The sequence below is a fragment of the Ursus maritimus genome, unplaced genomic scaffold (genome assembly GCF_017311325.1).
Source record: "Ursus maritimus isolate PB19 unplaced genomic scaffold, ASM1731132v1 scaffold_21, whole genome shotgun sequence".
Lineage (NCBI taxonomy): Eukaryota > Metazoa > Chordata > Mammalia > Carnivora > Ursidae > Ursus > Ursus maritimus.
Window position 1 is genome coordinate 13,946,929 of NW_024424564.1, and position 17,858 is coordinate 13,964,786.

A 17,858-nucleotide genomic window follows, 5' to 3' on the forward strand; every position below is an offset into this window, starting at 1 on the left:
CTCTGGATAATAGGTAAGGTGAGCCCCCCTTCAGCAATCCTTTTTCCTTTCATATGGAAAGAGCGGCATATGCCTCTTTGCAAATATGCAAAATTCAAACATAAAGAGGTATTGAACATTTCAGAACACAGTGATTTTAAATATAGTTGGTCTGTTATCCACCTGGTTTATCCACCTCTATTTTTTGAGGTCCAAAGAGCCACAAAGACTGGTTTTGAACTGCCTTTTCCTTCATTCCAAGGTTTTAGGATTCCTTTTGTTATGCTTCAGTTTCGGTGGGAATGAGCCGGTGCTGTGTGGGCACAAGTGAGAGGAGCCCTAGGTGCTGCCCCCCAGGTGCCCACAGCGCTGCGGCCCCAGTGTTCTTTCCATCGGTCACTGACGCACACTTCCCATGGGATTCTTTGCTAGGGGCCTTGTAGAGATACTGTGAAACAGTACTCTTCTGGGTGCCAGGGTTTTTATATGGATTCGGTGGTGTGTTTGATTGACGAGTATACCGGTGAAGTTAGGCGGGATTCTAAAACTGTGTTTTACTGTAATGCCTTAATGTATTGTCAGTCATGATTTTATAATTACTCATTCACTTGTAGTGAGGTTGTCTGAGAACTTTATTTCTGCTTTCTTTTTGGTCCTGTACTCTTTTGGGAAAGATGGAGATATTTGTGGCCACTTCATACTACTAATAATAGTTATGAAAACAATGAGGAGGAATGTCACTACCACAAATTGAGACAATTTTCTCTGTACCCTGCACTTGGCTATGCGTGGCATTGAGATGATGCCCATACGTACCAGGCACTGTGCTGAGCCCTGGATAGACATGATCTCATTTAATCATTGTAATAATCTTGTAAGGAATGGTTTTCCCCATTTTCCAGAGGAGGAAACTGATGCTTAGGTGCAAAAAGTCACATGTTCTCTCTAAAGAGCTTTCAGTTTTATTCAAGATACTTTCTTGGGACCAGCCAAGGGACAAAGGAATGTAGACAGAATGAGAGATGGCCGTAAGGGATCCTATGAACAGGGTCAACCTTTGTAAAAGCTGGTTATTTTTCAGTCTGATATTTTGAAGTCAGCGATTGCCCTGAAAGAAGTAAGAGTACTAGTACTTATAAGGTCAAACAAGATTTAGAGTATTGATGAGGAAGCCTCAACCAAAGCTGTCTTTTACCTTTTCAATTAGGCAAATGATCTTTCAAATGCATTAACTAACTGCAAATTAATTAAAAGTAATTAAATGGTAGGCCACACGCTAGCTAAATGAATGTGTAGTGCCACTGAAAGAAACAGGTGCTCTTAGAGAGGCTAGTGATTTGAGAGATTTTTTTCATTGTCTTTGAAAATATTTAAATCTGCATTTCAATGTTAATACAATAGCTAATGAAAAGAATCCTATACTAACAAAGCAGGAAGGGACTTTAGAACTCATGCACTTTAGCCCTGTCCAATTAGGATGAAAAATGAAGCCCAAAGCAATGACCTTGACTTGCCCGGTCCTAGAGGCAGTTATTGGCCAAATGAGGTCTACTGAGAACCTGCTTAAAAATAGGCCCCTCTCATGACTAAGCATCAAAATTTATATTTTAAAATAGTATGATTTTTTTTCCTTTGGCCTGTATAATTTCCTCTGGGAGGTATTTTAACTGTATCATCAGAATTGTTTCTACGTACTATTCAATAACATTTTTCTATATTGGAATATGTTTTACTCCAACAGTAATGGAATTTTGTCTTTATAAATGTAATTATACATATACTTATTTCCAAAGTAACTGCCAAATTTATTAAATGATTAAATTTGAAATATATGAATTAAAAAAAGAAAGACTGTAACTGTAATCTCCAACCCAAAGGCAAATGTTAACATTCTCCTGTTTTTTCTTTTAGTCTTTCTTTCTAATATACACATTACGGTTTTTTTTCACTTAATATAGTGGTATTATGGATGTGTTATATTCATCCTTAATGTATTGCATCATTTTAAATAATGTATTTTATGTCATCAAAAATTAATCTATGATGTATCATTCCAGTTGCTATTTGTATCTTAAACCAGTCCCTTATTGTTATCTGAGATGTGTCCTGATTTTTTACCTTAAAAAACACCTGTAACAAAGAAAACTTTTATAGCAAAATCTTCAGAAATTTGTCTAATTATTTATCTTAATTTATCAACCTACTTCACAAATTTCCATTTAATAACTAAAATACCAATTCACTAAGATTTAAAATACTAGTCCCATTCCACCATGATTATTTAACCTGGTAAAAATTTTTTTCTAAATTTTTCTAAATTTTTAAAATCCTCCTTTTTTTCCACCTACTAAATTTTTTTTTTAACTTCTACCCCAAAGCATTTCGTTTTCATGCATTTGCTTTCGGCAAAGTAAAAAAGGTTCAACATATCACCAAAATACAAAGTAGATTATTTCAAGATGATACTGTTACGTTTTCAAAACTTTTTTGCTTTCAAAATTTTCGCCATACAGATGAACTTTGTCATGATCCTACTTAAAATGAGAATAGAATAAAAACTATAGTACAAGTTACACTAACTAGGTAATAGTTTTCTGCAGTGTTAGACCCTCAAGAAGATAAAGACACTTCCCTTTGGCTAAGCATTACTCCGTTCACCTCCTCCGAAGGCAACTAGGAGAGACTAGCTTCCTGGTCTTGTATATGTATACTACACATAGAGAAAAATAAGCACGGCTTTCCTTCTCGGATAATCAAATTCCATTAAAAGATTTATTTCTGAGGCAGGAGGTTAAAAGAAATGACCGTGGGATATTCACATTCTTATAAACAATTTCCATGTCCACGAGAAGGGGCCCTGTCTCCCTGTAATCCGGATATCAAGAATCTCACAAAACTCATTTGTACTGCTCATAACTATGGGTTCTGTGGGGTTTTCAGCCCATGCTCTCCAAACAAATGAGCTTTTTCATTTGTTCCTAATGACTTTGGTTTATGCAAAGAGATCTTAAAGTGTCCCCAGAGCAATCATTTTGCTAAAATGTTATTAGAACTTCTTTACAAATTTAGCAACAAAAGGGGCTTCATTAACAATGGAAATCATTGGGAATCAAGGCCCTTACCAAATTCAGTGCTCACCAGCCTTGTTTCATTTTCAGCAATGAGTACAATAATGTTGTGAACTCTCCATTGACTCCTGAGCTGGTGGGTGGGTAAGGAAGTTGAGCAGTAGCTGCTGTGGGAAGAGAGACTCAAAAATGAGAGCGGTAATCGCCGGTTAATCAGCTCCGTCCTTGCTCTTCAAAGGAGACCTGTGACCCGGAAGCCGTGTGTACGCACAGCATCTGCTAATAGAGCCGCTTCTTTCCTGAGAGTTTGGAGATTTGCAGCTGAGACCGAGGGCTGTTTTTCAATGGCTCATCCACAGGCTTGAGATTGTATATGTAAACATATGTGTGTCTCATTTTTGTAGTAATCAAATTTGATACATCTGCTATGCACAGAGGGCCAGCTGCTGACAAGCCTGAAAGTTGACCTGCAGCTTCCGGCAGAGCAAATCCAAATTATGGGGTCTTTCTCTTCGTTGGGGACTGCCAGCTTGAGATCCAGAATCTGCCCCTATTCTGGGCAGTTGCTTTTAAAGGCCTCCTTTGCCCAGGATAACTTTTGCGAGATACCTTCAGGGTGGTCTGTCTGTCATTTCATCCAGCACTTTATTGCTGAGTGCCCTTTTAAGATTTTTTTCTCCTTGCTGTGTGTATGACCAGATTGCCATACAGCAGTTCCTTAAGTACACCGCTAACCTCTGTCCTTATGCTCGCCCAGAGGCTGCGTTTTAACAAGAACTGCTTCAGTGCTGGTGAGCACCATGGATACATATTGTTGGAAATCCAGTCTTGCCAGCATTGAATATTTCTCAAAGATGACTGATTAAACTGTGTATTAGAAAATTAATTTAAAAAAAAAAAAAGGCTTGAGGGCAGCGGTGTGGCCAGTTCAGCACTGAGAGAATGATAGGTTGAATGTGTCCGTGTTACTCTCACAACTACTACTAATAGAAAACAGTGTATCATACTTTTCGTTGTCATTAGCCATCTCTAAGCTGATAAAGATGGGAAAGACTTTCATGTATACATCATCCTGGATCTCAGGATACCATATGGTGGTGATAGTGCCAAATACCCTTTCTCAGAGCAGAGTTCCCTCTCTTGCAAAAAGAAGTTTGTAATGCAGACATCATGATATGATTATATAGACTAAATAGAACGTGTAACCTGGAACGTGGTATTGCACAGAAGTGTTATTTTCTGCCTCTCATGTTCCTCCAGCCAGTGCCCAGGGCTTTGGACAGGCCAGTCCATTTATTCATTTGTGTGTGCATCTTACACAGTTTTGCATCAGCCAACAGCATCTACTGAATAACGAAATATGGACTATTGCTAGCGACTATGATATAGGCAGTCCAGTTATATCTAAGGAAGATAGTTTAATATCTGGTGGGTTTTGTTTTGGTTTGGTTTGGTTTTTGCATTTCCTATATTTCTGTATGCTTTTTTCTGTTTGAAACCATTGATCCTGGAGATGGGTTTCATAGGCAGTAACAAACCTAATTCCGTGGGCTCTATCCCTATATCCTCTTTAGTATATTAATAGCTTAATGACTCTCTATTAGGTCTAACATTAAGAAAATATACATTAAGAAAATATACATTGATTGATGAGCTGATGATTTCAGTAGACATTTTATTTTTTCTCGCAAGTTTTTATATCGATCACTTGGCCAAAGTTATAACAGTGATAGAGTGTTTTGCTCTATAGCCTATAATATTTGAGAGAAAAGACTCATCCTCTTTTCCAGCTGTTGATTTAGAGAAAGACTAGGTTTCTTAACTTTCTTATTATAGTTAGTAAAGATGGAGGCACGTTTGTAATCCTGTATCGTAGCTACCACGATTAAACGTGGTAGCAATGTTTTCCAAAGCTCTTGGCTGGTTTTTTCTGATGTCTGTGTTCCTTTTGTTTCTTTAAAAACGAAACAAACAGAGCGCTTGCCTTCTAATACCACAAAGAAAAAAGGCTTCAGTCAGCAAGGTTAAAAGTAACTTTTCTCCCAAACACTCTTCTAGGAAGAGACAGAATAGTAGAGTTTTAGGCATTTCTGGGAACAACTAATTTTGTATGATACTTCTAGCAAATCTAAGCATGTGGTATTCTGAAACACAATCCTCAATATTCTGAGTGGTAGCCCTGCTTAGCTGCTGAACAGAGGAAGATGAAGCTTATCTTACTGGTAGTCATTCAGACACCTCCTCCTGGTTTCTAAATACGCCTTCAACCATAGTGGTGTTTTAACCATCAGTCAAGGTCCTAAATCTTTAGAAGAGATTGTTTTATCTTGCTATCCAGAGAACACATCTCTTATCAGCCACATTCAAATTATAAGTGAGAAATTTAAATGGTACATCACTGAATATGACACAACGCAGAAATGTATTTTTTGACTTTTTGTAACTATTCTAGTGTTCTTTCAGAGAATTCGTTTTTTAAAATGTGGGGTATATACTGAGACTTGAAAGAACAATATTTAGTAAAAATTTGCTATGGTAAGGTAAACATGAGCATTTACAACTTATAAATAGTCAAGAGTAATTAAATCCACTCACAGTTTCCCACCGTAATATTTATTTTGGAATCCAAGTCAAAATTTAGTCTATTTTTATAGTCACTTTTATAAATGTAGGGAAAAAGAAATTTCTACTTTCTCAAAATTTATTACTTTATGTTTTATCTGTTTATTATCTCTGTCAGTAATCTTCTAGGTACCAAAATGTGAAGGCCTATTTGAGAAAAATAATTTTAGGGAGACTTCTCTGTGATTTTAGGAGAAAATGTTTTATTCAAGTTAGCAGTCTTTTCAACCTGTGCTCTCTTGTCACCCTTGGGTCTACCAATTATGAAAGCAAAATGTTTGGTTGATAAGTGTATTAATGTTGGTGGAAATATAAAGCATCCTGTTTGCATTTTTTTTTAAGATTTTATTTATTTATTTGACAGAGATAGAGACAGCCAGCGAGAGAGGGAACACAAGCAGGGGGAGTGGGAGAGGAAGAAGCAGGCTCATAGCGGAGGAGCCTGATGTGGGGCTCGATCCCGTAACACCGGGATCACGCCCTGAGCCAAAGGCAGACGCCTATAACCGCTGTGCCACCCAGGCGCCCCTGCATTGTTTTTTTAAGTCTTGTGTTCTGATTTTTGTTTAAATATAGTTTCAAGAGTAGAAACAAAACTTGCATTCAGAATACATTGTCTTCCATCATTCAGTTGCCAATATTTTTGAATATTGTTACTATATAGTATTATTGTGTTTCAGGTTAACAAAATCAATTAACAAAATCATCTTTTTAGAAACTGACCGTAGTAAAGCAGCATCTGTCTTTAGTTTCAATGCTGTGAAGCTTTTGATTAACAGAAAACCACCCTGGGTTGCTTCTTTAGAATACCTCTAAATGTTAGAGACATCGTCTACTGTACAGGAGTGTCACTACTAGATGAGGATGTCTGGGAGTTCATATGGATGAAATTCCACTCCACCACGGCAGTTTCCGAGAAGAAAATATTACTGGAAGCCTTAACTTGCAGTGATGACAGGAACTTATTAAATAGGTGGGTCAATTAATTTTCTAAATTTCTTTGTGTAATGAGAGTACTGTCTGTTAATCAAATGACACTGAACTTGATTTTATTTCCTTGAATATATACTAGTCACTCTAAGATATCTCTTCTACAGCTAAGGAAAACTGCTATGTTGACAGGACTAAAACTAATTGAATTGAAAGCGACACCATTGTTTCCCACTCAATAGTAAGACAACATTTCATTGTAAAAGGAAGTAAATGTTTACTATAAAGATTTTTAAAAGTGACATGATAGCATCAGAACAAAATTGTGATTTCTTCACCCGCGAGGTTTTTTAAAAATTTAATTACGAGCTAATTAAAGTGCCCTGAATTTGCTCTTCCCCGTTATTAACAGAAAATTGTTCTGTTGATAAGTTGTATTGGTAGTTTACACAGGACTGTTCTTTTAAAGAATATGACAAATTAATGTGTGTAATTTTTGTAATTTTATAAAAATGTTTTAAGTCATTGGACTAAAAGTTTTTCTACGATTCTATCCTTAAAGGCTTCTGAATCTATCACTGAATTCTGAAGTGGTGTTAGATCAAGATGCAATTGATGTGATAATCCATGTCGCTCGAAATCCACATGGCCGAGACCTTGCCTGGAAGTTTTTCAGAGATAAATGGAAGATATTAAATACCAGGTAGAAATAAGAGTTCAATCATTCAAACTTGAGTGAGTAAATTAAAGGTGACATAGGAGAGAGGAAGGCCCAACTTTTTGTGCTAAAACCAAGGTCCAGATAATAGAATTAGATTTTAAAATAGTCAACCAAGATGGGTGTTGCCACTCGTGTGAAGCTCAGAATTATTTTAACGATCCTATAACATTATTCATGTAATAAAGATTAAAAACTGTGATTATATATATGGAAATGTGGGAGTAAAAAGGTTTAGCAGTACAACTTTTGTGGAAAATCTATTAAGCTGTCTACGGTTGAAGAAATATCATAAAACTATATTCTGAATGTGTTGTAGAAAAAATATTTATAAATCAGATGTAATTATTATATTATATAATGAGAAAATTTTATCTCTGCAGAATTGTCTTAAATTTCCTTTAAATATAAATATCATAAAACACCTGAAATAAAACCAAGATATAGAGAAGGAACATTTGAATCATTGTATAATTCTAGTTGCAGTAGAATTCATTCCTGAGACATCCTGTGTCATGGTGAGAATTCTTCAGCCTCAATTTAAGAAAATGTCTCATTATGTATTTAAATATATTATAATAAGTGTTGATTTATTACTCTGATAATCTCTATGGCACTTTACAATTAAATTTATTATAGAGCATATGCAGATGCTGCGTGTTCCCAAACAGTGAGCAGACCTCTTGTTCTGTCTTTTAAAAACTGGTGTCTAAACTTGACGTTTTTAAGGTATACCTTCTCAGTTGCCCTTGCGTAAAGGGCTCAATTTGAATGGATGTGTCCTGTTAAAACGCAGTTCTATCTACAGATATTTCATTATCAGAAAGCACTGATATGCCTAGAAGACACATTGGCTTTTTTGTATTTGCAGCTCAGAAATTGGAATGATGGGAAGATTAGAACATGCTTTGCTCTCATGCCCCAAAGTATCGTGGATAGTCAGATACAAGGTGGAATTAATATATACAAGCATTTTACTTTAAAGATTGTCAAATGTCTGCCAATACGCAGTCTTTTTAGGGAGTGGTTTTGTCTATCAGAGTTCCCCATAGTGCATGCATAGTTCAGTCTAGGCCTACCAAAAAATGTTTGGTTCCTGGTATGCTTGTTTTGTCCCACGGAGAGTCCATGGTCTCTACCCGAAAGCTAGAAAGGTTGAGATTTCAGCATATGTGCAGATAGGGGACAGTTTATCTTGACAAATAAGACTGTCTTCTTCATCTATTCCCACTCCTCTGTCAGTCCTTGTACACTGGAGTTCATGGCGGTGTGTGCAAGGTTCTCCTCTGTTCCTGCCCTGCAGATTCTCCCTGCTTTTAGCTGCCATCTACTCCAATGCCTTCAGTCACTCCCAAATCTAGATCTCTTACTCCAACGTGTTGTCTAAACTTCACCCTGTGATAGACAATTGTCTGTTTGGACCCCCTACTGAGGAGTACCTGCAAAGCTAAACCCATCATTATCCTCTTGTCTTCCTTTCCTCAGGACATCATATGGCCGTCCACCAACTGCCTCAAGCCAGGCACTTGGAAAACTGTGTGACCCCCTTGCCATATATGACCGTTAGGTTTGAGACGTTGTCAATTTAACAAGTCCTAAAAGAAAGGTCCCACAATGCGTAAGGGCAGCGTTAGAAAACCTCTTATAATGGGGCTGAGCCTTTGCTTCTAAAACCTCAGAATCTTTTTTAGTGTACTTTTCTTAATTCTAAGAGTATGATAGCCTGTGGTAGTATCCTTAGCACAACAGAGATAAATCAATAAAATGAGAAACCTTTCCAACTCACCGACACAGACTGTTCCTTACTGTGGGTCATGAGTCAAGAATTTATATCTGTGGTACAAGGATTATGCAGTCCAAGTGAACAGCTCACTATTTTAATTTAATGCCTACACGCAAACATACTAATCTTGGGGGAGCATTTCAGAGACATTTGGCTCAGTTCCTAAGCATGCAAAAGGAGAATGCCAATGTCAGTCATGACTGACCAGACCAAAGGATCTGTGTGACATCCTGATAAGGCCCAAGTTTGTCTTATACTCCTATTTCCTTTGTTGGGATTTTTTCCCCCCCTCATAGTGAATTAGGTTGCTTTAAAGTTGAAAGTTTTAAAATGTTTCTTCCTCAGGCTTTGGATTGAAAATGTAACAGTAATTCCTAAATCTAATTTTAGAGGGTTCCTTTTTTTTTTTTTAATTTACTACAACTTAGACCTCTCTGAAACATTTTGAACCAAATCAGGGGGCATCTGATGGTACTCTGCAGTCATAGCTCTTTGCACCTCCCTGGCTCCCTGGAGAAATGACCTTGAAATGTTCAGAGATCTTAATGGCAACAAGATAACATTGGTCAAATGGAGCCCTTGAAAAGGATTCTAAAAAAATCTATAGAGTAGTACTTCTTAAATTACTGCCTATATTAATAACATCAAGACTTTTTTTTCCTCTTTCCAGGTATGGAGAGGCATTATTTATGAATTCCAAACTCATTAGTGGAGTTACAGAATTTCTTAATACTGAAGGTGAACTCAAAGAGGTAAATATTTTAATATATGAGTTCTAATGTTTTTCTTTTATAAATATATGAAATTATACATTTACTTTAACCATTTTTTCCCAACAGATTTATACCCATTTCCTTAAAAAATACACATTCATGCTAAAGGCTTGACTTAATTCATCATTTGCAAATGGATTTCTATGATATTAAACATTAAATGCCTTTGGAGCGCCTGGGTGGCTCAGTCGGTTGACTCTTGGTTTGGGCTCAGGTCATGATCTCAGAGTCTTGAGATCCCCTCTTAGGGCTCTGTGCACTCAGTGCAGAGTCTACTTATCCCTCTCCCTTCCCCTCTGCCCCATCCGCCTGCTCCCCTGCACATGTGAGCGCGTGCTCTCTCTCTCTCTCTAATAAGTAAATAAAATCCAGAACAAAACAAAGCAAAGCAAACAAACATAAAATGCCTTTGAGAGATGTTTGAATGTAATGATTCTCAAACTGGGGGCCTCCAGATCTACTCCAGATATCTTTGATCCAATCAGCAGCTCCTCAGCTGCTGCTGTGCACCCAGCTTAGGGTCCTAGAAATGACGGAACCATCCTGTCACAGTGACTCAGGATGTGTGTACAAAGGATCAAGGCTTGAGTCTCCCTGCTTCGTGGTCAGGCCAGTACAGGGAGTGGATCACTAGGTGTGATAATGATGCTTCATGCTATGTAGTCTGTTCAGTGGAATGAATTCATGTGTATGAAAGAGAACGTATCTGGCAATATCTATTGAGATTGAGTTTGTTTAAAATTCTGCTTGATATTATCACACATGAATTTCATTAAAGAAAATAATTCTTTAAGGACTAGTGTCCAGTTTAAGTGTATCTAATGTTTCCTTTTTTTTCTCTAATTTATTTCTCTGGAAATTTGAACCAGCTATTTTTTTTATGATTATATATACTCACATTGATAAAAGAGAGGGGTGTGAAATGGGGAGGAGTAAGTATGTAGGAGGGAGGGAAAAAATACAGATACTTTTAAATGATTCAGATGAGCTGGACTTCAACCATCTATCACTTTTTCATCTACTGCTTAACAACTCCATGATAAAGTATAGCTGGGATTTGGCCCTGAGAATCATGGCTTCCTCAGCTCTCACTGACGGAATGCCTGAGGCTGTGACCCAGAGCTAATCATATTGAGCAGTATTTCCCCAGAAGCATCAACCCTGGCACCATCCTTAACATCTTCGAATATTGCCCAGTGTTGTATGAGCACCCCTTGTGCACTAACTTGGATTCTCGTACACGAAGAGCTAAGCTAAGCTAAGTCTCTGATTGTAAAATTCAATTTTTTTCCCTGCTATGTGTTCCCAACCCTCAAGGATTTTGTTCTGAAAGGCCCAGCTCATGTTTTACTGAGTTTTTTTAATAAAGGAGGCTAAATGAGAAGGACTTCTTTTATATCCATATGAAACAGAACGAAAGAACAATTAAATGAATGATTGCTTCCAATTTTCTCTGTATTTAAATGAAGTACTTTTAATTTCTTGATTTTACATTCAATAATCAGTGAGTAAAAGACTCATTGAGTCACAACCTGTGAAGCCATTGACGTGAACACAGAAGTGAAAAATCTCTTCCATCCTTCCCTTCCCCTCCTCCTTCTCTCTTGTAGCTCCCTTCTTTCTCCTATCTTCTCCGAGGTCTTCTCTGCCTTTGCCCCCTTTCCAGCTGCCTCTCTTCTGTTCCTGCTCCATTTTCTTCTTCCTCAAACTCTTTATCTTTCATACTTTCCTTGCTTCAGGTATACCCAGGCCCTGGGAAGACATCTTTTAAATGGATATTCATTTGATTTTATGATATGCTGACCATTTTGTTTTACTTACTTCACACATATTTTTAATGTTTTTCCACTTGATTTAATTGCATTTAAAATGTGCTTGTAATGAAAAGTGCAGTTTCAAAACTGAAACTAAATTGTGGCTTTAATTCTATTACCTACCAAGCGGCTAACTTCACAAAGCCATGTCTCTGTGGTATGAGCAGGGAATCCCTTCATGATATGGCCGCTTGTGCTGACTTTCTAGTTTGACAACTGCCCTCTGAGGCTTTTCCATCCTTTCATTATCTCATCATTGTCTTTAGGACTGGGGACCACTGTTGTGGAGTGGGATGGGAGTTTGCTTCGTATTGCTAATAACCCCACCACCACCATTAATATAAAGAGGGTGAGGACATTCCAGACTCATCTTCCTATACCCACTGAGTCTCATAAGCAGAAAACCCAATGCGTTCCCTTTGGATGGGGGGGGCATATTCTTATTTTCAAGAGTATATATAGTTCAGAAGGGAATCAGCATCTTTCTGAATTCTGAAAACTCAGTTGAGATGTTAATGATCCCCACCAGCCTTAGGGGCGTTCAGTCGAGAAACACGTATCGTTGCAAGGTCCCTTCCTCAAAACCGCATTCTAGTATCTGCAACTGGCAATTTCCTTCTAATTACGTGGCTCTAGCAATTTGAACACTATTTCTCCATGAAACAATGTGTTATTTCCTTAATTTTAAACTAACGGAAGTACAACCTGAGGGAGCTGCAGAGGCCCTATGCCAGTTTTTCATACTAATGTCTGTTAAGCAATTCTCTCCAGCACTCGTTTCTCTGCTTCTTGAACCTAATCTACAACCCTGTTGTGGAGGAACAGCGATCCCGTGCATCACAGACATCCCATTTACAGTTTTAATGTTGAAAATATAAACCTCATAATAGGGCAATAGCTAATTCAATTCATTTATATGGTTACTGAGAGTATATTATGTTTTGCAATTTACAAATAATTTATTTTGTGGTGTTTAGGGCCTAGGGTACCCTAAAATCAGAGTTTTTGTAAATGTGAAAATGTCTTCTAATAGAGAAATTAACAAACATGTCTAGAAATTTTATGCTAAGAACAGGAAGCACAAACAACTCTGACATCTTACTAAATGCTATTTTATAAAAATGTCTAAACTTGCAACATTTTCAAATAAAAGCATAAGATGGCATAAATATTTAGGAAACACAATAATAAAAGCTAATAACAGCAGAAAATCTACCAAAGAGCTGCAGAAATAAGCAGACGGGAATGCCAAGTGCCCTCTAAAGTCGGGCAGGGGTCCAGAAGGTGCTATGATCCCACACCCCAGGACCCGTTAGATGGCTCCCTGACCACATGTTTGCCAGAAGAGCTGCAGAGGCATCTTGGCATAAAATCAATTTGTGCCAACTCTAGAAAGTGGGCCATATGCGTTCTGACGAATAAGCTACTCCCAAGATTCATACGAGTCACCTCAGGCTCTCTGAGCTCATGAGGCAAGTATTTAGTGCACTTAAATAGTGATTTAAGAAATGAACCCCTGGGGACCCACCACTTACATTTTTTATTGATGGTTCTCTTGCAGGAAAATCTGACCTACTGTCTTTGTGTCAGTAACACATTCATATTCAAACCCATAGTTTGCCTTTGAGGAGGACCTAAGCGTTTTACTTCATGTGTTCAGGCTGGCTTGCTGTCTCTCTCATGAGGGGCCAAGAGCGTGCTGCACAGAGTCAAAGTTGCCGAAGGGTCATTCATCACTATCCGGCATGTTTAGTGCTGCCAAGGAAAGAATGTAGTAATGCAGAATGTATTTTAAGAGGAGTAGATAAAATTTTTTCCTGATTGACATATATTATGTAAAGAATACCACTGTAATATACATATTTTTGTAATCAAACAATTCAAGACATAGAGCATAATATATTACTTGTTGCTTTAGGAATATAGACTGAATGAGTCCAAACATATAAATACAGATGAATTATTGGATTAATCAGGTAAAGTTTAAAAATATGATTCAATGTTTCCATTAGACTTCCTTTTAATATCTGTGTGCCTGCTATGGGCGTATGTGTGTGTGGCACAGGGCCTGGAATATTGAAAACATTCAGTAAATTCCCAGGTCTTCCCTCCTTCCTCTTAATATGTGTACATTTGGTAAAATGTCAAATCAATTTTCAGGATAGCATCAATTAATCTTTGTTATATATTGTATATTTTACATGTTGGTTATCAAAGCGTAGTGATTTTGAAGTCTTATAAAGGCTATAGCTCTGAGCTGAAGCTATCCATTGCTAATGCTGCAGGCGGCATGGGGCTTTGTAGGAAAGTAAAGGAAAAACTTAGAGAATACCCATGGGTATCGTGTAATCAAAGTAACAGTGTCATAAACAAACCAAGCTACCAATGAACCAATTTCTAGACTAACTCAGAAGGGCATTAAAAAGTCCGTTTTAAATGCCCCTCCCCCATATGTCCCTGTCCCTGAGTCAGTCTTGATGCGCTACATTTCCCTCCTGGCATATCCTCCATGTGGCCCCCACCATGTGATGAATCACACCCCACACTAATTACACCACTAATGTTTCTGTGTTGCAAGTTGATTTTTCACATTTGCCTATTAGCATTGCGATTGTTGGTTGGTTGCCAGTTTCTTAAGGCATATCAAACAGAAAGAAAAAGTGCTAATATTTAATCTTGAAACAAAATCCCTGAATATTCTCAGAATACGTGCACTCTCTAGAGAAAATCTTATATCCAGAAAAATAATAGCAAGGCATTTTAAAATTGTAACTTATTTTAATTAAATGCTCAAAGTATCTAGCTAAATGAGTCCACATCTAACTTTCCTTCATTCTTTCTAAGTTGAGTCACTCAGTCAATTGAAGTGTCATTAATCATCCAGTTTTCATAGCATCGTTACTTTCTTCCCACCACCCAATAACTGGTAATCCCTTGCTGCCAAAGGTAGTGTCAAGCCCTCGTGCTACTTATTTGGAGAAGATGAAGAAGAATTGGGTCTCTACCAACAGAGAGTGAACTTTAATCCTTATCTTCAGTTTTTAAGTCTGTTTGTACATTGGATAGGCTTTGTAATTAGAACTAGCCTTGGCCACAATCCCATCAACCTATTATGAAAAGATAAATACATCTATTTTAATATTTACTTATGAAACAAGAAGCTGAAGTTGGAGCTCCTGAAACTGTAATGTGCACTCTTTTTTCTTTCCAGTTCCAGAAGAAACGACATCGCACCTGATGGACGCAATTTGTTATATTGTATTTCATTAGTGAGCTTGCTTCTCCTATTAAATGTGCCTTCTGTAATGACTGTGGCATTTTGTTTCACATACGTTCTCGTTTATATATGCTAGACAGGAGTTTGTTTGAGACATGCATATTTACCATTCAAAAATGTTTCTCTGCAGCTGAAGAACTTCATGAAGAACTACGACGGCGTAGCTGCTGCCTCTTTCTTGAGAGCTGTGGAAACCGTCGAAGCCAACGTGCGCTGGAAAATGCTTTATCAAGATGAGCTTTTCCAGTGGTTAGGAAAAGCTCTGAGACACTAAAATCTCTCTCATGAACAATTCAACTCCGAATTTTGGGAGAAGACCTGCTTTCTATGGAATGAGGAAAACGTGCTATGTGGAGAATGGCCAGATTTTCAGCGTTAACGTGTGGGAGGAAATTTTTTTTTTTTTTAGTTTTTGGTTTTGGGGGATTTTTTGTTTGTTTCATTCATTGTGTTTTGTTTCTCTACTGGGTGTTCTTCTCTAAAGAAACTCTTGCAAGTGAAACTAGCCATGATGGCCTCAGCTGCACATTCCTTGCCGTACAGGACCAAATATGATCGTGGTGCATGTTGATGTTGCAGTCAGTTTGGAAAAACATATTCAGAATATTTTGTGCATGGTTGTATGGTCCTGCCTGTGTTCAGCATGCTTCTTTAAACTGTCCGACGTCATATGTGAATATATGTTACATCCAGGATGGGCATTATACAAAAGCACAAAGATTACCTATGACAATCAGTGTTGCAATGAAAGAAAAACTAAAACAGGAATTCTATTCTTAGTCCTGGGCAATGTGGGAGGTGAAATAGCCCTTTAAGTGATCATTATCACTTCTTTCAGCACTTGGATTGTCTTGCAATGATGACTGTGTTGCTAACTCATTTTCTTCGAGTTAAAGCCATGTATATGTTTAAAAAGGCATATAAAGCGTGTATGCATATGTATATGTACAGAGGGAGGCCCTATATGTATATAGTATGTTGTACACTGCGCTTCTGCAAAGAATCTCTTCCAATCAAAGAAACTTTATCTCTTTTTATAAACTTATGCAAACTTTGAAAAGGCTGAAAAGAATTGATCTCAACACTGTCCTTCCTGACAACGTCCTGACTAAATTTCTCAGCCGTTACAGATTTTTTTCATCTATTTCCTGAACAACGGTCTGTTCTACTACATGAAAATGAATTCGAACAAAATTTATGTATAAACACTCTTCTAACTCTCTAAAGTGGCAGCCACGTATCCGAAATATAGATTCCGTCATCATTCTGGTCAAACTTCCTGTTGCATAAAACAGTTGGGCACATTTAATAATTATCAGTGCCGAGAAAGCATGTCTTTTCCATCTTGTTTGTTTTTCCATCTCATGTTGGGTGGTCCAGAGGGTTAAAAACTCTCTCTGCGTGTGTGTGTTGGTCTTTGTGTCTGTGTCAATCTAATCCTCCATTAAGCGACTGGACCTCAAGTAGGTCTGATACCATGTAATGACCTTTGATCCCAGTTGTGGCATCCACTCAGAGGAAAGTTACTTTCCTTGAGCAAAGCTTTTCCTTTGGCATTGACAGGAATGCCTAGGAATTCTAAACAGCCCTTGTCATGGCTGTGTGTTATGTTACACGAATGCTTTTAAGTGGTATTCTCACCCAGTAGGCCAGCTCTCGAAACATTGTTTAGATGATCCAAAATGAACATATTTTAAGTTTTGCCATTATAAAAGACCAACACAACCCAAGCCAAAAGTTTGTGGACCACTCTCTATCGTCCTGAGGTTTTCCACTCCTCCACATTTTCTTGCAAATTGTTGAGAGAAATCTATTCTAACAGTCACTGAACACTGGGGGGAAAATAGGTATTTTAGAAATCAGAGCCATACATTTATTTTGAGTCTGTAGTAAAAAGGAGCAAATAACCCTTTGAACAAGTATCACCTACAATTGAATCTTATCTTTTTAGCAATTAATATCTATTACTCATACCTAACATTTTCAGCACTTCATTTAAAACACATGAATTTTAAGGACACTGTGTGGTATTAATAAGACATAGTAATACTGAGTATAAAATCTAAAAGTCATTCTGCCAATCAGAAGTCGTGAAATTTAACTAGTATTTATCACATATATAAAATCCTTAAGGGACAAGTTCTGAGACATCACGATAGTAAATATCACACTGCTGTGCAGGTCGAAAACATGTACCATATCATCCTTGGATTCATGGAATAGAGGTAAATAGATAAAAAAAAATTAGAGGTGGGTGTCTTATTTTGTGTCACGAATTATTGAAAATTCTTCGTAGTTGTGACATTCTTTTTGAGTGAAATCACCATTTCCAGATTTGAGTTAGAAAGGCTTTTAGAGTTCTTTTTTTCCTCCCCACTGTTAATAACCTTAATCCTCTTTCAGTATTTTAGTGGCCTTGAACAACTGGTTTAGCTACAATGTCAAATCCTAAATGTGTATGTGCAATGTTCGATACCTCATAGAATATCTGTTCAACGGTATAGTAGTATCAATGGCATTGAGATGGAATTTCTGTTCTACATATTTTTCAATAATTTATCCTTTCCAATGTTGAAGATTATATCAGGCTTTAACGTTTTTTAGTTGTTTAAATAAGTAATATTTTCAAAATAATAAAATGACCAATGAGATCTCTTGGAATATTCTGTAAAATGTAGTTATAAAATTCTATTTTCTACATAGCGTTTTTATCTTTTTTCTCTTCTTTGTACGTTTCACAAGTCCTATATATGCATGAAATAGCAAACTGTAGATGTTCAATATCTAGGCTTACATCTGTGTCAATATATGTACAACACAAAACTTGGTTTCAATTAGACAGGACTAAATTGTTTACCATACCGAATATTAAATATCACCAGGTAACTTATAAA

At 37.2% G+C, this 17,858-nt stretch overlaps 1 protein-coding gene across 1 annotated transcript in view; it reads left to right on the plus strand.

Moving 5' to 3' along the window:
• Nucleotides 1–17,615, plus strand: part of TRHDE (thyrotropin releasing hormone degrading enzyme) — a 365,132-nt gene extending 347,517 nt beyond the window's left edge. The window contains exons 17-20 of the mRNA XM_040637265.1: nucleotides 6,475–6,642; nucleotides 7,162–7,302; nucleotides 9,771–9,852; nucleotides 15,095–17,615. Coding sequence (XP_040493199.1) covers nucleotides 6,475–6,642; nucleotides 7,162–7,302; nucleotides 9,771–9,852; nucleotides 15,095–15,238 — 535 coding nt within the window. The 3' untranslated portion in view covers nucleotides 15,239–17,615. The remainder of the gene's footprint in view (nucleotides 1–6,474; nucleotides 6,643–7,161; nucleotides 7,303–9,770; nucleotides 9,853–15,094) is intronic.
• The last annotated feature ends 243 nt before the right edge of the window (nucleotides 17,616–17,858 follow it).